This window comes from Dama dama, chromosome 14 (assembly GCF_033118175.1).
Source record: "Dama dama isolate Ldn47 chromosome 14, ASM3311817v1, whole genome shotgun sequence".
In the NCBI taxonomy this organism is placed as follows: domain Eukaryota; kingdom Metazoa; phylum Chordata; class Mammalia; order Artiodactyla; family Cervidae; genus Dama; species Dama dama.
The window spans coordinates 36,138,727-36,159,054 of NC_083694.1; the positions used below are offsets into that span (position 1 = coordinate 36,138,727).

Genomic DNA, 20,328 nt, shown 5'->3' on the forward strand with positions numbered 1-20,328 from the left:
ATATTGCTACTGTATAGCACAGAGAACTCTACTCAATGTTCTGTAATGACCTAAATGGGAAGGAAATCGAGAGAAGAGTGGGTGTGTGTGTATATATGACTGATTCGGTTTGTTGTGCAGCAGAAACTGACACAACATTGTAAAGCAACTATACCCCAATAAAAAAAATTAAAAATAAAAAATAATATTCGTTAAAAGAAAAATACAGGACTTCCCTGGCAGTCCAGTGATTCCAACTTCACACTTCCACTGCAAGGGGCATGGGTTCATTCCCTGGTTGGGAAACTAAGATCCCATATGCCATGAGGCATGGCCAAAAAAAAAAAAGAAAAGAAAAAATATAAATTAAATATAATATCAATACTCATGAGCACTAAATAATTAGCACTATTTAAATTTTGATGTAATTTCTTTTAGTCATACACATATTTTTTTTCCAAAAATGCAATGGTAATATTCATTTTCATTCATTCAAGTATTTGTGATATCCCTCTCCCAGGACACACAGGGAACAAGATAGACCAGGCCCCAACCCTCCTTAGAATCTAGTGGGGAACAGAAACTGTAAACAGATCTTTGCAATGCAGTGTAATCAATTCTGTGCTCAAAGTACAGGGTACTAGGTTGGGGCAGCAGGTACAACAGCTACCTTGTGAAGATCTATAGGGTTATGGAAAGCTTCTTAGAGAATATTATGGCAAAGAAAGAGACTTGAAGAAGAAATGGAGATTAGCTTTGAACAAGTTCATTAGTGTCTTTAATATAGGTCTTTTTGTTTTGTTTTTGGGTGGCAAAGACCAAGATTAGACAAGGAGTTGAGGAGTCCAGGAGAAAACAGAGGCTGTCAGTGTGTGATGACCCCTTCCTGAAGATTGAAATGAGACAGAGAGAGACATGGTTGTAAGAGGATATTGTTGTAGCCACACATTCCAGGAAACAAATTCACTCAGAAGGACAATACAGTAGTGGAGTGCAGTTTATTACACTGGTGGGCCCAAGGCAGAGTCTCCTCTTAGCCAAGGACCCTGACCGGTTTTTGTGAAAACTTTATATACCCTAAGTATATGTGCCCAAACCCACCTCCCCAAATTCCCTGAAACTAGTCTGAATAAAGGAAAAGAAAGATACAATCAAAGTTAACCCATCATCCATATGCCTTAAGCCTAGGTAGTTAACAGTAGACAATTATCAATAGGCCTGTGGTCATACCCCAATAAGTATAATAGAATTTATGATTCTATTCAGTTTCACAGATAATTAGGGTATTCTTTTAGGCATGGAGAGTCTAGGTGTGAGCCCTGGGGCTCTTCCATCTGGGGGTCTGGTTTTCCAGCTGGTATGTCGTTTCCATAGATACTGGGCATATAGCTCAGAGTCCACAGTCCGGCCCAAGATGGAGTCCTGCTTTCAAGATGGAGCCTGTTCTGTTTCCTCCTTCAATATAAGTTGAAAGGGGGGGATTGTTTTGAAATTTTGAGTCTTCAATATTTTAAGTGTGGATGGGAAGGACTCAATAAAGAGAGAGTGATTGAATATATACATAAACAATAACTAGAAAACTTTGTGAGGAATTCCTTAAAAGCAAAGGCAAGAAGAAGAGGCCCAGAGCCCAAGAGGAGGGAGTAATCATGGCAAGGGAAGAAGAAGATAAGCAAGATGGACCATGGGCCCACGATCATGGAACTGTTTAAAGACAGTGTTAGTCCTGCAGAGCCCTGTTAAATTTTGTTAGCTTCTTTGTAGTTTGACGAAGATATTATATTTAACAATTCCAACCCCACCAGTGATTTTTGATATCTATAGCAAGGGGATCCAATGCTAAATTTTCCAGAAACTCTTTGGAATTACACATGGAATGCTAGCTGCTGGTGATCTCTGTTCTCTTCCTCCTATCCCCCTCAGCCCACCCCATCAAGTTAACTGTGCTTTTACACAGGAAACTTCTGAAGATGGGATGACTAGGGTCTACAAGTCGCTAGTGACAAATGTCTGCAAAGAAATGTCATGTTACAGCGACTTCCCTTTCCAAGAAGATTATCCTAATTTCATGAACCAAGAAAAATTTTGGAACTACCTCCAAGAGTTTGCTGAGTACTTTGACCTTCTGAAATACATTCGGTTTAAGGTAAGATGGCTTGGGTTATGGAAGGTCAATGAATAGGGGCTGGCCGATTCACCAATCTAATTGAAATGGGATGCCTAAGAAAACTTCTTCCTAATTTTCTCTCTATATGAATAAGGCAGATAATAATCCTGCTGTTCATGTTTTACTGAAGTCACTAAAATACTGAATTTCCTGGTTCCTTCTCTAAATCCAAAGTCTCATTCAGGATGAAATTTAGAATTTTTTTCAGAAGAAAGGAAAAATGGATTTTGTTCATGAAACCCATTAGAAAGAAATAACTAGAAGTCTGAACCACAGAAATTATAATGGGTCAAAACTCATTTTCCTAAATTTTTCCAACATTCAGTATTTTAACTCATCTTCTCACTGGAAATAAAAACTGAATGTTTCTTCCTTGCAGTGCAGTCATTCTGATCTTTTGGGTCCTAATCTTTATGACCACTTTTGAGACTTTGCACAAGTTATTTAACTTCTCTAGGGAGAAGATAAAGCAATATTGAAAGGCCTTCTAACATGAGACTCACTTGACCCACTTGAAATAACAAACACGGTTACCATACAGTCATTGCATGAAGTCCCAAGATGACTGGTGGAAAACGAGTGTCTGTCTTTTGCTTTCAGACCACCGTGCGCAGCATAACACAGCATCCTGACTACTCTGAAACTGGTCAATGGGATGTTGTCACAGAGACAGAGGGGAGGCAGGACAGAGCTGTCTTTGATGCTATCATGGTTTGCACTGGACACTTCCTGAATCCTCGTTTACCTCTCGAGTCATTTCCTGGTGAGTCATTTCTCCTGCTGAGAGTAGAAAGAGTCATGCCCGCTCTTCCGGGTTCTACTGGAAGTTACTGATTTGTAATCGGAAATACTTTCTCATGATTCTAGACAACTTTATGTTCACCCTCAGAAATAATATGTACCAAATAACTTTGAAAGACTGAAGCACGATACAGGTATCAGGGTTTATTATGTACTTATAAATATAAATGCTGATGTTATCATTTAAGTTTTATCATGCCTGTCTGATTCAAGTTTAGTGATCACATAGGGCTCAAAACCCTCAGATCTGTCATGAAAAAGGATAGGCTTTGAATTTTATCATTAAATTACAGGTCATTTGAATCAGAAGTGAACTGAAATTCAATAAGTTAAAGGAAGTGACAGTAGAAGGAAATTTGACAGAATTCTTTTTTAGGAACTAGCCCAGAAATTATACACATAAAGAAATATTGTCACCCTTCAAGATAATCTTTTACAGACTTCCCTAGTGGTCCAGTGGTTGGGAATCTGCCTGCCAATGCAGGGGAATGGATTTGCTCCCTGCTCCAGGAATATCCCATGTGCTGTAGGGCAACTAAAAGCCCACAGACCACAACTACTAAAGCCCATGCATCTAGAGCCCAGGCTCCACAACAAGTGAAACCACCGCAATGAGATGCCTGTGCACTGCATCAGATAGTAGCCACTCTCACCGCAACTAGAGAAAGCCCACCAGCAGCAATGAAGATCCAGCGCAGGCAAAAATAAAATTAATTAATTTTTTTAAAAAATCGTCACAATAATAATCCATCCACTCTTAAACTATCCACACAAAGCAGTTTTAGAAATTCCCCTTTGTAAATGCTTTTGATTCAATAGCACATTCTTTTTAATATACTCACAATTGGCAAAACTCCATCTTTTGAGGTCAAATGAGGATTACTAAAATGTAGTAAAGCTACTCTTCTTCTGTTACTTATAAATGGCTCTAAAGGCAGTGGAGTATGAATTTTTGAAACTTCTCTGGGGAATGAAAAGAACTGTTAAGAAAGGAAGATGTAAAGAACAAAGTTTACAAATCTTAGCCAATAAAAAATGAAATAAATCTGATGAACCTAATCTCAAATTAACAAGATATTCTATTTTTTAAATGTGTTAGGGATCAAGGGAGACTTCAATATATAATTTTGCAAAGAAGCAATGTTGTAAATGGTGGGCCAGCTTCAGGCTTGCTATTAATCTAGAGGCTAAACAGACAATCACCTGGTACTAAAGGAATATATAACTGACTCATAACAATGTTTCTATGGGGAAAACTTTAATGACCTCAAAGAGGTAGCGGAGGAATTATTATAATAGAAATATTGAGGTCCCCCTCTGTTTTGCCCTAAAACCCAGATATTGGTGAAGGAAGAAACTCACACATACTGATTTTAGAGACTGATCCTGAAGGGGGGTTGGTTTATGACCAGACTTTAGAAGAGTCTGTTACATGGGACAGCAGGACAGATAATCCCAATTTCCTCCATGCTGCCAGAGTGAGGCACCTTGGTGATTGGATATGGTGTAAGGTTTCTGGGAAGTTCGGTTTGCTGAGTCAGACACAACTCAGCGACCAAACAATAATAACAATGGTTCCCTGCAGACAATGGCCCTGGATAAGTAGCATTTAGCATAATGGTTATGAACAAAGTTCTGGATCCAGACCCTGGTGCTATTTGCATAATCTTGGATAAACATAACCTGTCTAAGCCTCAGCAAAGTGGAAATGCAAATTCCCATTTCAGAATATTGATGAGGATTAAATGTGAAAGACTATGAAATATAGCCCCAAAGGAAAAAATAACCCAAAAAAAAAAAGAAAAAATAACCCAAAATATTGCACATAGTTGGTGAATGGCAGGCAGAAACAGAATGTAAATCTGTTTCCTGTGTGCAGATTCTAAGATTTGACACTGATACAACAAGGCCTCCTCATACTTGGGCTAGACTAATACAACCATGAGACCCTAAAATCTAATAAATAATTTTGGCTCCTTCTTGGGTCCTTCAAAACATTATATGCCAAACATGATTGTTTCCCAGAACATTGGCTTGCTTTATTACTGTGGTTGCTCTTGTTTTAGATATTTTAAAATGCCAAGGGGGAAAAAGGGGGTGGGATGAATTGGGAGATTGAAATCAACATATATACACTATTGATACTATATATAAAATAGATAACTAATGAGAACCTACTGCTTAGCTCGGGGAACTCTCCTCTTCCTCTATGCTCTGTGGTGACTTAAATGGGAAGGAAATCCAAAAAGGAGGGGTATATGTATATGTGTAGCTGATTTGGGCTTCCCAGGTGACACTAGTGGTAAAGAACCCGCCTGCCGGTACAGGAGACGTAAGAGACATGGGTTCTATCCCTGGGTCAGGAAGATCCCCAGAGGAAGGCATGGCAGCCCACTCCAGTATTCTTGCCTGGGAAGTTCCATGGACAGAGAAGCCTGGCGGGCTACAGTTCATGGGGCAGCTGAGCAACTTTCACATGACATGACGTAGCTGATTCACTTAGCTGTAAGGTAGAAACTAACAACATTGTAAAGCAACTATACTCCAATAAAAATTTTTATAAACAAAATTTAAAAATAAAACACTATAATACAGAGCCCACAATAAACTCTCTGTAAACAACAGCTACTACTGTTATGAATCATGACCCTTTTTGTAAGTTATTATCCACTATCTGAAAATTGCCTGAAAGAAACATGTGATTCCCTAGATTAAGAAGTGTTTCTCCCTCTTAGTTAAGTTATAACCTCAGAGAGCTGTATCCTCCCAGAGCCCACACGGGAATTACAGTACAGGGAGCACAAAGTCCCATTCTGCAGGTCACGTCTCATCACTCTTCTCTCTCCCACACTCAGAAGTTGTGTAAGAGTGACTCTTTAAACATACATCAGTGGTAATCATTAGTTACAGATTAATGATCACAAATGCCTAGTTATATTTAATCAAGTATTAACAAATGTCATTGAACTTTGTCAGTGGTGTACACGGACTTCAAATGCCTGGTCTTCCTTCTCCTAAGGTAGTCGCGAAGCATTTTCCAACATATAACATTAGGGGGATAAGGATAAGGTGAATAAACCACAGTAGCAAAGTACTCCAGAGATATTTGGTGACAAGGCAAGCCAAGCCTTACATCCCTCAGCAGACCCCCTTTTTCTGAATTAGTAGTTTTGATTTACCAAGTAGATGCCTTTGGAGGGAAGGGCAATGCATTATTGACATAATCATTGCTTCAGAATTACCTATGCATGCTACACTTTTTCTTGGGTGCCCTACTCAAATAGGCAATTTTGGAGAATCTATTATTTGAAAAGCATTGTGTTAGGTACATACAAAATCTATGAACCAAAGTCAAACCTTCAGCAAGCTTCTCTCCAGCCAAACCCCAGTAAATGGCTTGAAGCCCCACTCTCTAAAGCATTTGGGGCACAGGCTTTTCCCTCTTCTTGAAACTCTCTAGTGCTTCCCTTTTCAAATTCCTAATCATCTTTCTAATGGCATTCTTTGGGGAAAAAAGTTCGCCTCCTCCAGGATGCCTGCCCTGGTTCAGTCCAGGCCGATGCCCCATTAGAGCCACTGTAACACCTCCTGTTCTGTGAAACAGTGTAGTAGCATGCTTGTCCGCTGAGCTCCAGGGGCAGATGACCTGACTTCTCCAGGCACTGCTACCCACTATATGGCCTTGGCAAGTTGCTTAACCTCTCTGTGCCTTTTTCGCAGCATTAGTAAAACTGAATCATCATATTGTTCACCTTGTAAGGTTGCTGTGAGGTTTAAATTAATTAACATATATAAAGTCCTTAGCAGAGTGTCTGGGACTTGCTAGTAAGGGCTGAATAAATCTTAGTTAGCTATTGTCTATTTACCTATTTCTTGCTCAAGGATGCACTCCTTGAGTTTAGAGACTGCCTTTTATCCTCACATCTCCTAAGCCTAAAACAGGAAACAGTACCTTGAGTTGTACAATGTTGAAAGTATAGGTCATGTAAGGTACAGTTGTTAACCAATTGTGTTTTGTCTCGTGATGGGCCTGCAGGACTCATCTGTGGGGCTTGTCCTTCTCCTGCCCTTGGTTGCAAGTGCAGGCCATTCCCACCAATTTTCTGCTCACTCTCAAATAATAAACAATCCTCTATCATCTTTTTTTTTTTGTCTATGCCACACAGCATGCAGACTCTTAGTTCCTTAACTAGGGGCAGGGATCAAACCCGTGTCCGCTGTAGTGGAAGCACAGAGTCCTAACCACTGGACCTCCAAGGAATCCCCCCAACTTCTCATTTTTATAACTGAAATATTCTATGTGGTGTAATCGTAAAAACGTGCAGTTACCTGTAATGGTGAGGTTTCCCCCCTTCCTCAGCCGGTGCCTGCTCTGCGCTGACTGCGGCCGTGGGAGAGAGATGGTGTGCTTGGCTACTGTCTTCCTCTGACTGTTGCTCTCTGTTCCTCTCTGACTTTCTTCCTCCTGCAAGTCCTTTGCCCACCTGCTCCAGTCTCTGGCACTTCCAGAATTGAAGTCAGGGGAAGGACATGAAGAAGTACAGGGGTAGGAAAGTTCTTTATTGACTGGCACCAATGAGGTGCTAGTTCTTTCAGGCCTCAGGGGTGTTTAGGATCCATGCTTTGTGGGTTCTCTCCAAGGCTCTGCTCCAGAGACTAACCAGTCCCACTACTAGGGATCTCTCAGTGCAGCCCCTGTTAATAGACCAAGCACTCTGGGGCTGCCCAGTTGACAAGTCCTTCAACCCTAGCTCCTCCCCAGGTCACCACCATACAAGCTAGGTTAAGGTCTCATTGCCAGTCCAGATGGCTACCATGTGCAAAGTCCCTTTAAACTGTCATCAGACAGGCTCTCTCCTACATAGCTTTCATCTGGTCCACATGAAGCATGCATTCCACACTGTCAGCAGTTAAATGAAAAACTTGCTACCAGCGCAGCAAGTTTTTCCACCACCCCTTGCAGGCAACTGCTGTCACAACCTGTCAAGCCTGGGTCGCACACCAGTCTCTATGTGCTCCATAGATTCCAAGGGTCGAGGTCACACAGAGGTCTCCCGGAAGCCCCTCAAATCTGGCTTCATGTCAAGGGGACCGAAAATGCAACAGCACTTTAAATCCTTTCCTGAAAGTCTCCTATTTCCAACCTCTGGCCACTTCTACTCAATCCTTGAAAGTGAGTAAGGGGCTAAGGATCACAGAACTGGTCTGCATACACCTTCTTTGCAAATTCTGCCTAGCTGTTTTAGCAGGGCCCTAGAAATGTGGCAACTATTGCATTTCGTTTTCAGCTTTGGGGTCCTCAGCAGGCAAAGACTCCCAATTAAAACACTGTGTTTTATATAGTAGCTCTTCAACAAATGTAATTGAGTAAATGAATGCATCAGTGACTGGAGAATGATAAGGTAAGGAGACAGTTTCATCTTTTTACATGAAAATTGCAAAAGTACTTGAAGTGTTAGGGTGAGAGGCTGAGGAGTCCTCTAAAGTGCAGAGCCCCCTTTCTGATTCTTTGTCATCTCACCGATCAATGAGTCTGAAGGTCGCTGGGCCCATGGCTGTTGTTCCCTCTGCCACCTCTCATAATTTCCATTGCTGCATCTGTGACCACTGACCCTTTCTAGCTGGTCCCCAAGAAGGGTCCTCCTGCCTGGTGGTTGCTTGGAGCCTAGAGACCAAATTCAGTTCAGTAGCACAGGAGGCTTTACTCTTTGATTGGAGAATGGAGAGGAGTGCAATCTGGCTCTAGAGAATAGCTCTCCAGGAACGACCGTGGGCAGGGCTGCTTTGTAGTGTTCTGTAGTGGGGAGGGGGCAGAGTTCTCACCAGACAGGTGCAGGCATGATGTTCAGGCTCCAGCTCCAGATTGCAGGGCGGAGCAGCGTTCCTGCACCAGGCCCACCACCCCCAACATTTTTAATTCAGTGATGTGCACACGCTTCTGCAAACACCCCGGTGCTGAGGAATCTGCAGTTTAGGAGTGTGTTAGCCACTCACTAGTGTCCAACTCTGTGTGACCCCATGGACCGTAGCCCACCAGGCTCCTCTGGCCATGGGATTCTTTAGGCAAGAATACTGGAGTGGGTTGCCATGCCCTCCTCCAAGGTATCTTCTGGACCCAGGGATGGAAATGGGGTATCCCACATTGCAGGCAGATTCTTTACTATCTGAGGCACTGGGGAAACCCGTTTCATACTAGGAACTTGGGTCCAAAGGGCCAGGTGTGAGGCATCTGCATGTGGCACCCTGTGAGCAAGTGATACTAGACTAAGCATAAAGGAGAAGAAAACAAGATTAGACTTTATCACCCAGAATGGGCTCTGCCAACCACACATCCCTCCTCTGTCTTTTGTCCTGTTCCTCATCCTTGAGAGGCATTAGGGGCTCAGATCTGTCTTCTGTGATTGCTTCCTGTTAATTCCAGGCACCCTCACAACCCCAAAGTGGAGGACCAGAGCTTCTTCCCAGCTGCCTTTAGATGTGCTGATGGTCACCAGGCCTCAACCCTAACTGTTTGTATCACTGAGCGGCAATTTTTCTAACCTTTTGGAGACAGAGGACACCAGACAATTGAACATACATGGCCCAAGTATTAGCAAGAGCAAATTTTTCCTTAAAATGCAAGTATCTAGGTCTTTTTGCCTGTAGGCAAGCATCCCCCAATGTGGAGGCTCACTGCTGTGGCCTGAGTTTTCCTGGTCACACTTTGTTGTTTTCTGGAAGAGAAGCTTCAGGTCAGAGAGAGGTTCAATTGAGTAGTGGGGGGAGGGGGGGGTCTGTTGCCCCAGGGTGTCCTTCCACAGGTTGAGGCTTGGGAACCTCTTCACTCAAGGGTGATGTGCCCACAGGGTGATACCCTGCAACTTCAGGGCAGAGTGTGGGTGTTAGGATCACCAAGTGGGGTCTCTTCGACTTAGGACTGAGCTGGTCTTGCAGGCTGCTAGTTTTCCAGGTTTTTAGGTGCACCCAGTCTCTTAACCAGAATGGGTAGAGAGCCAGGTCGATGGGTGGGATAATCACCTAGTTACCTCCCTGGAGGGCATACTTGAGTTGTTCCATTTCAAGTTAAGTTTTCCCTTCTCTGGGGCTTGGGGGGTGGGGGGTGGGAGGTAGTGGGTGGGTCTACCACACAAAAGTTCAAATGCACTTAACTCTAACTTATCCCTTGGGGCTAACCACACAGGGAGTGAGGCAATTGGAAGCTACCTAATCCAGTTTCCTTGAGCTTCCTGACACAGCTTGGCTAAGGCCCATTTCAAGCTCTGTTTAGATCTTTCTACTCTCTCCAACAATTAAGGCCTCCAAGCTAAAAGCAGGGTCTGCCCACGACACTCATTATCCCTTTCATCATTTGAGACACAAGTACTGGATCATTATTGCTTAGAAAGGACCCTGGGAGCCCAAACCTGGGAATTATTTCTGTTAATAATGCTTCTGTGTGTGTATGCTCAGTTGCTCAGACATGTCTGACTCTTTGCAGGCCCGGGGACTGAAGGCCGCCAGGCTCTTCTGTCCATGGAATTTTCCAGATAAGAATACTGGAGCAGGCTGCCATTTCCTACTCCAGGGGACCTTCCTGACCCAGTGATCGAACCCACATCTCTTGTGCCTCCTGCATTGGCAGGCGGATTCTTTACCACTAGTGCCACCTGGGGAGCCCTAATAATGCTTCTATCCACCCAGAAAAAGAGTCTACTTGCACCAAGAGATACCTGAAATTGCTGGGCAGAGTGCCTAGCATGACAGTGAAATCAGCCTGCCAGTCTTCCCCAGGATATGTTCCTCTGGTCTGAACAGGCCTTATCTGGGGACCTCTGAGGGGTCTGGTGTTGGGGTTGTTCATTGTGCAGATCGAGCAGGTCTCACCTATCTGACTGAGTATACTTCTCGCGCCAGAAGTGACCATGAACTCAGAAAACCAATTATATACCCATAGTGAGTTCCTTCAGAGAAGGCAATGGCACCCCACTCCAGTAGTCTTGCCTGGAAAATCCCATGGATGGAGGAGCCTATAGGTAGGAGGTAGGCTGTAGACCATGGGGTCGCTAAGAGTCGGACACGACTGAACGACTTCACTTTCACTTTTCACTTTCATGCATTGGAGAAGGAAATGGCAACCCACTCCAGTGTTCTTGCCTGGAGAATCCCAGGGACGGCAGAGCCTGGTGGGCTGCCATGTATGGGGTTGCACAGAGTCGGACACGGCTGAAGCGACCTAGCAGCAGCAGCAGCAGTGAGTTCCTTATGTACCCATAGTACAAGCCCGCTGATGGTTTGACAAGCTGCAGTTTGGGAAAAGAACTATTGCCTGTGTTCATTACCTAGCCACCCGTGTCCTCCTAGATCTCTAGTGAATTGCCATTTCCAGGTGTGTCTAATTCTTCGTTTGTGCAGATTGAGGAATCATTGGATGGATCTGGGCTTTGAGTTAAGGGGATGTGGGGGGAATAGTTGTCAGGTTACTGGTTCTGGGGCCACCCTTTGGGCAATTGCACTCGTCTTGTTGTTTCCCTTTATTACCTCTGCATTCTTCTCTTGATGACCTCTACAGTGAATCACTGCCACATTTTTTGGAAGTTGTACTGCTTCAATATGCTTAAGCCATTTTCACCTGTTTATTCTCTGCAGCAGACATGCCTCTTTCCTTCCAAATAGCCCCCTATGTGTAGGGTGGTGTACACATCCTGGGATTCTGTGTGAACACCGAAGATCTTCCCTATCCCAAAGGCTCCAGCAAGGCCTTTTTGACAGAAGTCCCTGGGGTAGGCTTCTTGCCTCTAAGACATAGGCCTGGGAGATCTCTGCCTATCCTGCCAGGCTTTTTCCTTCTCTCGTAAAACTGCTCCCGTCCATGAATCATTCCTCTTTGGTATGTGGAAGAGGCTCATTTCCTAGGTCAGGGCAACTGGAATAGATCATGTCTGTGTGGCTTCTATGTAATCATGCTCCAGGGGCCCTGTTTCTGTGGGTAGCAGGATTTAGCCTGTCCATTTTTTATGGTAACCACTGGATTGTCTAAAAGCATAGCCTGAACTTGAATTGACTTTCTGGGAACTAGCCAAAGTCTGAATCTGGTATGGAATTCATATAGTGATCGGCTGACCAAATGTTAACTTCTCAGCTTTCTTTGGCCAGGTTGTAGTAACTGCAACTTCTGGGAGGCAAGGAAGCCACCTCTTAGCAGTTTTATCTAATTGTTTAGAAACATCAGCAACTACCTGAGTAAGGGGTCCCCAGTTTTTGAGCAAATACCCCAAAGATGATTCCCTTTATCTTATGAATGTAAAGCTCAAAGAGTTTAGCTAAATTTTGGAGACCCAGAACAGGGGCCTGAAGTAATTGCATTTTCAGTTCTTGAAAGGTCTTTTCACATTCTGAAATGCATTCAAAAAAATCATCATCCTTTCTTTTTAATTTTTTATTGAGTCCCAGCTATTAGACCACAGTTAGGAATCTAGACGTGGCAAAACCCAGCCATCCCCGGACAAACCCCTAAGCTGTCTTCTAGTTTTAGGAGGGGCAAGGCTGCCAATGCCTTCTACACTTCTCTCACCTTCTGTAAGAATGAAGCCTAGGTAGGTCACCCTAGTGTGTGGTATTTGAGCCTTTTTCTTGGATACCTTATATCCTTTATCCCCCAGGTGGTTCAGGGTGGTTACAGTATTTTCATCGGAGGCCTCTTCAGTAGGGCTGACGATCAGAATTTTGTCTACATTGAAGGAGGGTTCCCTCCTCCAGGTATAGATCTTTTAAGTCTTTAGTTAAAGACTGAAGATGGTGGAGGAATTTTTGACCCTTTAAGGCAGGACTGCCCAGCGGTATTATTGTTTTCAATACATGTAAAGCATCTTTTAAATCTGATGCAGACTTCCAGGTCCCAGGGGACAGTAGAGTAACCAGCAGTGTGTAGTATTAGAGTCTACTAGATGTATATCCTCAGCGGCTTCACTGATGGCCCTGGGGTCCTGTACCATATGTTAATTCCCATTGGGTGTCTTTATGAGGAGAATGGAGGTATTATATGCTGCTAGGCATGTTCTAATAAGGCCCTGGACAGTTAGGCCATGTGACAGGGCAGTACCCAACAAGACTTCCCAATGGAGGGGGTACTGTTTTCTATTGGGCCATTTATATACACATTTTAGATGGATTATCATGGAACTGGCTCCTGCAGTTTATCCCACCCATCCCTGGGCTCAGATCTCAGATTTATTCCAAGGAGATTAACTTGCTCTGTCTGGGAAGGTTTGTCATCAGCCATTATTAACATTATCATCTTGTGCCCTTTGTCTAAGAGGACGCCAATCTCCAATTTGTTTCCCATTAGGTGTATAGTAGCCCCCAATTTATTAAGATATCCCTTCCTGGCAGGAGTATAGCGTGTGTGGGAACATACAGAAAGGAGTGGATGAGCCTATGTTTGCCCACTTTACACTCTGATGGTCCTATGAATACCCATTCATGGGCCTTCCCTGATAGCCCCATAATTCTACATGTCTTGTGACTGAGTGTTCCTGATTTGATGTTCAGAACTGAGTAGGTAGCACCAGTGTCAGCTAAGAATTTGACAGGCTTTCTCCCTCTGTCGAATGTCCACTGGGGCTCCTGGGGTCAGCTGGGGAGCCAGTTTAGCAGCTTCCTGTCCCCATCATTCTTCTTTTGTTTGGCATTCCCTTCCCATGACTCAGGATAAGTGGTAGTATAGATTTGGAGGCATTACCTGAAGCACCTGAAGGAAGGCCAAAGGTTTTCTGTTGACTCTTGATTGATTTCCCTAATCTTTTTCCAATGGACAGGTTTCTTTCCTACAGAAACATTCCTGAGTTAGGGGGTGATACCCAGAAGCTTCCAGTTCTGCTGCACCCTAATGAGCTGTCCTTTCGTATGGCAGACATTTGGTTCCCCATAACTTAGATGTTCTGTTTTGGATTTGTTTCAAACTATCAAGGGGAGCAGTTGAAGTGATTTGTTGGCACACAAATTCTACATTATTTGACATAAAAAGACTACAACTATTACTAAGACTTCCATTTCAGGAAATTTGGAACCAGCACCAAACTGTTAATGGATTCCTCAAAAGACTAAAATGGGAGGCGTCAAAATGGCATGGACTCCGATCTAACTGGGGGTTAAACTGACCCTTTTGAGTCAGTCCCCAACAGTATTCCTGCCCCAAATCATTCAAGCCAATAAGAATGAAACCAAGTCAGATCAAAAGTAAAAGTTAAGTTTTATTCTCTCATCAGAGAATGGAGATGTGTGAGATTGTGCTCTCAAGAACAGCTTTCCCCAACAGGCCGACTCTGGGGCTGCTTTATAGGTACCTCATCAGTGGGAAAGAGTGTGGAGTTCTTAAGGGTCAGGCACAGCCATGCTGCTCATGGCTCCAGATCGTAGTGCCAGGTGCAGCATCTCTGCCCATGGCACCCTGCCACCATCTCGAATTGAGGCATCCCACACAGCACTTCTGCACATGTTCTGCTGAGCTAAAGGATGAGGCGCAGCCTTTTCACACTAGGAACTCTAGTCTGAAATGCTGAGTACAAGGCCTCTGCACAGGATATCCTTTAATCAAGGGAAACTAGACTAAGTACACAGGAAAAGAAAAAGGTTAGACTTTATTACTCAGATTCTACTTTTATTTCTTGGGAATTGTTAATGGACTTTGCCAGTGACAGCCACCACTGTAAATAGCTCTGCTTCCACTGTTACTACAATTCTTAGTTTTGTATGAACCCACAGCTTATGTCTGTTATAGATGCCACTAAGATAACTACCAAAAAAAAAAGATCATGAGAAGAAATATTTGGTAGCCCTTTTCATATACAGTATATAAATATTATAATAGTGATACTTCTATTGACAGTATTTGGAGCTTGAAAGATCAGTGAGAGATATAAATATAAATAACAAAAGAATAAAGTTATAAATAAGCATATAGTATAATAAAAAAGTAAGTGTATGCATACATGCTCAGTTGTTGTCTTCTCTAGGTTTGCGGAAGCAAACAGCTGCCCTGTTTCTAAGATGCCCCTTTTCCCAAAGATCCTATGCCTGCCAACTAAAGGATTTATAACTCTAGATATTTCTGATCCCTCCTTCCCCCCAGGAATCCATAAGTTTCAAGGCCAGATCCTACACAGCCAAGAGTACAAGATCCCAGCAGGCTTTCAACTCTTTGCAACACCGTGAACTGCAGCAAACCAGGCTCCTCTTTCTATGAGATTTCCCAGGCAAGAATACTGGAGTGGGTTGCCATTTTCTACTCCAGGGATCTTTCCAACCCAGGGATTGAACCCAAGTTGGCAGGTGGATTCTTTACCACTGAGCCACCTGGAAAGTTCAATAAGTGTGTAATAAAACACAAAGTAAAATAAGCACTAAGTAACAAGCCTAAATAACAAGAATAATTATTTACATGAAAACATGCTACAAAATTTCTTTTTGCAAAAAAGGAATTCTAATTCAATCTGTAAATATGTTATTAATGTATTCATAAATCACATTCTGATAGAATATACTGTTGGGTAAAATAAAGCATCAACAATTTATTGGGTTGTCCAGTAAGTTTGTGTGGGTTTTTCCATATAATCATCCAGAAAAACCCAAATGAACTTGGCCAACCCAATGCTTCTTGTCTAGGATGTTCAGGGTCATGCATGAGATGTTTCTTATTATCGTCTACAGTAAGCTTGATTTCCCTAAGTATTTGCTTTAAAATGGAACACACAGAAATATAAGTTCTCCTATGTTTTTAATAAGGCATGTTGTCCTATACCAATATCTGGGCTTACAGATGGTACACTGATTCTACTTCCGGCAATTGGCAACGGAAGCAAAGGGCTGCCATGCTTCTGAGATGTCCCTTTTCCCAAAGATCCTATGCCTGCCAACTAAAGGAGTTATAACTCTAGATATTTCTGATCCCTCCTTCCCCTCAGGAATCCATAAGTTTAAAGGCCAGATCCTACACAGCCAAGAGTACAAGATCCCAGCAGGCTTTCAGGGCAAACGCGTCTTAGTGATTGGTCTTGGAAACACTGGAGGAGACATTGCCGTGGAGCTCAGTCGAACCGCAGCTCAGGTACACCATCTCTGAATCTGCACTCCCACCCCTAGCATCACTTCTGGGGTCCGGAAGGTGGTATTCAAGGGTATAAAACACACTGGCCAAAATATGTGGAAATTATGTGGAACTGCTGAATTCCACATTTGCTAAATTATGTGGAAACAGGGTAAATGGGAAAAGAAAATCTTGAAAATCCGTAAAGCCTTTCGTGATGCATGCTTTACAGAACTGAACCATCTCCAAGAAGGGTCGAGGAAAACTATATGGATGCCAAACCACTAGGTATTTTTCAGAGGAGCTCCTGGAACAAGGTCAAATGGGCAAATTGCTCCGCCCACATCAACTATCTTTCTTTTACATACTCTCAGTAATTCTGGAAAAACTCCCACATACAAAGAGAAAGGGGAGTTTGTTTTCTGAACATCTCTTCAATTAGGAGTCAGATTTATACTTTGTTTTGAGGTAAAAGCACCTCTTACTTTGCCCAAGATGTATACATAATGATTTTAGAAATCCCAAGCATAGGTTCACCAATCAGAAATCTATTCCACTTTATCGTAAGTTATAGGACAATGATAGATGTGGAAATAGTAGATTTTTATTTAATTCAGCTAAAATTGCTATCTCAAAACTCACTTTAAATTCCATATTATTTATGTAAAAAATTGCCAGATAAACAGCACATATCTACTATTCTTTAAACATGATGAGAATATTTAACTGATACATAGATTAGTCAGAGTGATTATGAAAACAATGACAGCAGTTGGAATAACTAGTCATTTGTAGGTAGTGTTAATCATTCAGTCATGTCCTACGCTTTGCAACCCCATGGACTGTACACCACCAGGCTCCTTTGTCCATGGAATTCTCCAGGTAAGAACCCTGGAGCAGGCTGCCGTTCCCTTCTCCAGGGGATCTGCCTGACCCAGCGATCAAATCCGGGTCTCCTGCATTGCAGGCAGATTCTTTACCAACTGAGCCACCAGGGAAGCCCAGTCATTTGTAGATCTGTGTACAAATTCACTAGTCCTCTGTTGTTATAAGACCAGAATGTTATAAGACCATTTGAAATATATTGAAGAAAAATACTACAAAATGATGTACATGTATTTAGCCTTCTTGCCTTATTTTTAGGTACTTCTCAGTACTAGAACTGGTACCTGGGTTATGAACCGCTCTTCAGATGGGGGCTACCCATTTAATATGATGGTTTTAAGAAGACACCACAATTTTATTGCACAAGTTCTGCCCTCCTGTATTCTGAAGTGGATTCAAGAGAGGCGCCTCAATAAAAGATTTGACCATGCGAATTACGGACTAAGTATTACTAAGGGGTATTTAATTATATTTTTACTTAATGGTAAAGTTATTTAATCAATATTTCTCATTCTCTTTAATTCAGAAGTTAAAATGTCCAATAATTGTGACTTCGCCTTTGTTTATCCTTTTCTAAGCTTATTTTCTTAAGACAATGTCCATCAGTACCACAGAAGGTCTTGAAATAGGAGTATTCTCTGTCTGGTAGCAGACTAGTAAATGAAGAAAGAAGGATGGAAACTTTATTTCCAGTTTGAAAATCAGTATTAAATTGGCCTTGAGTGTTCTCAGGTTGGCTACCATTCACAAGTAAATAACAGCACCAGTGAGCACAGATGGCCAGCTCTCACTAACCTTTAATAAATGTCCACACTCGCTGAATGATTAGAAGTATGAATTGCCAAAAGGAATTCCCAGAATTATATATTTTGATATACATCTGTATAGACCTACACACTGGCAAGAAAAAAGAAAACCTTGGAAATGCATATAAAGTTGTGATTTTTATTAAATGCTTGACCCAAATATTTTTTCTTTGGTAAGATGGCTTTCACTTATGAAATAAGTGAATAACAATGAATGATTCAATATATAAATTTTATAGACATCTTGTCTGCTGCAATTAGGTAGAATGATGCTCATAATGAAAATATGAAAATGTTCATAAATGAAAATATGTTCACAATGAAAATCCATTAGTAAATAGATACAAATTTTTTAATCCAAAAAGTTTTTTGCAATTTCCTCTTTGCCAAATGTCAATCTTTGAGGCCTGGGTGATGTGAGATCCAAAACTGATTATCAAATGGATTGTCATATACTTGATCCTGACATTGCTCCAGAAATTAATTCCAAGGGAGAGAGAATTTTAAACCGCACAGGAAAAAATAGGTTTAGTCAATTTCTACATGCCTTCTACTGGGAGCAGGAAAACAAAACTTGTTATAGAAACAGCAAGTGACAACTTGAGAATAGACAATTAGACATTAGTCAATTTACTCCCTTGACTTGGCAGGTAATTATTTTGAACTGACTAAATAAATCATTTGATGAGTGTCTCATAAATATAGCTACAGTGAATAATTTTCTCCTCTGTGTCAAAGGAAAAAACCAAAAAAGATTGTGAATGATGAGCTGCCAACCTGTATCCTCTGTGGGACAGTCACTATTAAAACCAGCGTGAAGGAGTTCACAGAAACCTCTGCTGTCTTTGAAGACGGGACAGTGGAAGAAAACATTGATGTTGTGATCTTCACTACAGGATACACATATTCTTTTCCCTTTTTTGAAGAACCTCTCAAAACCCTTTGTACAAAGAAGATATTCCTATATAAGCTGGTCTTTCCCTCAAACCTAGAGAAGACAACATTAGCTATGATTGGCTTCATCAGCCTTACAGGATCCATCTTAGCAGGCACAGAGCTCCAAGCACGATGGGCCACAAGAGTATTCAAAGGTACCTGGACTCTACTTAAAGCCCATTGTGAACTGAGTCTTGAAATCAGTCCCTTGAGATTTATCTAAAATCCAACAAATGTGAGCTAAAGTACCATAAAATGTCCAAAAAAAAATTTAATGAAGAATTAATTTTGTATGTATGTAATATTATAGTGACTGTGCTTATATCACTAATGTGAGTGGGGAAAGTGAGTGGAAAAAGAGGATTTGACTCTGTGGATAGGATAAATCTGAACAACAGAATAATCACACTTCTCAGAGTCGCTGAGGGAGTACTCAGGATCCTATTTTATTCTGCTGTAGTTGAATCAAGTCTAGTCTAGTCTGTTTACTCCTATCTTTCCATTTATCACTAGCAGTAGAGTTTTATATGGCTTCTTAAGAAAGATATTGGGAGTAATATACACTGTGAATAAAGTTGGTGTCTAAGAAGATAGTGACTTTCAAGAAATGCCCATATAAACACTGTAGACCCTGGGCTGATGGCTGTCAGAACACAGGTGACAGAGTCAGGGCTACCAGAGTCCAATCCCAGTCCAATCCCAACTCATTAGCTTTGCAAGAACCTCTTTAAATCTCAGCCCCTTTGTTAAAGTGGGAATAATAAAACCTCTTTCATAAGGGTTTTGTAAAATGAATAATGTCTACAGAGCAGTTAACACAGTACTTGGCACAGAGTAAATGCTCATTAACTGACAGCTGTCATTCTTTTACTATTATTATCATACCTCTCCAGGGCAAGTTTTACATACGTAAGCATTGTAAAGCATTGGATTTGTATTATTACATTTGTAAAAATATAAACAATAATCACAGTTGAGTCAACAATTTGTCCTTTAGCAGAATTTTGCCCTTAATGAATAAAAATCACCAATAATTTATAAATAGCATATAATACAGTATTAAGTACTACCGACTTCTCTCACGCTGCACAAATGTAGTGTATATCAACTATACTTTAAAATGTTCTCCTAAATTGACAGATATGGTATTTTAATGGGGTGGTGGCAGGAGGTGGAGTGAAGGGAGGAGAAGGTGATTAGGAATCTCATTTATTTGTATTACACTAAAAATTCCATGGTCTTTTATTAAATTATCCAAATGTTTATTTAAGGCAAATTAAAGTGCTTTTACAGCATTTTCCAATTATATTAAAAACACAGAAGACTCAAGTACCTGGGTTTTGGGGGGGGTTAATTATTTTTTTAATTGGAGAATAATTGCTTTACAATGTTGTGTTGGTTTCTGCCATACAACACCATGAGTCAGTCATAAGGATACATATATTCTCTCCCTCCTGAGCCTCCCTCCCACCCCCCCAACCCCATTCCACCCTGCTAGGTTGTCGCAGAGCACCAAGATGAGTGCCAGTTCCCACTAGCAAATTCCCACTAGCAATCTGTTTTACATATGGTAATATATATGTTTCAGTGCTATTCTCTCAATCCGTCCCACCCTCTTCCCCTGCTTTGTCCACAAGTCTGTTCTCTATGTGTCTCTATTCCTACTCCACAAATAGGTTCATCAGTACCATTTT

The 20,328-nt window shown here is 41.8% G+C and overlaps 1 protein-coding gene and 1 long non-coding RNA gene across 4 annotated transcripts in view; one reads left to right on the plus strand and one right to left on the minus strand.

Moving 5' to 3' along the window:
* LOC133069139 (uncharacterized) overlaps positions 1-20,328 on the minus strand; it is a 77,331-nt gene that overhangs the window by 13,523 nt on the left and 43,480 nt on the right. The gene's annotated exons all lie outside the window — the stretch shown is intronic.
* FMO4 (flavin containing dimethylaniline monoxygenase 4) overlaps positions 1-20,328 on the plus strand; it is a 39,589-nt gene that overhangs the window by 6,560 nt on the left and 12,701 nt on the right. For both annotated transcript variants that reach the window (XM_061160302.1, XM_061160303.1), the window contains exons 3-7: positions 1,937-2,125; positions 2,747-2,909; positions 15,886-16,028; positions 17,151-17,350; positions 18,437-18,789. In XM_061160302.1, the coding sequence (XP_061016285.1) occupies positions 1,937-2,125; positions 2,747-2,909; positions 15,886-16,028; positions 17,151-17,350; positions 18,437-18,789 (1,048 nt within the window). The remainder of the gene's footprint in view (positions 1-1,936; positions 2,126-2,746; positions 2,910-15,885; positions 16,029-17,150; positions 17,351-18,436; positions 18,790-20,328) is intronic.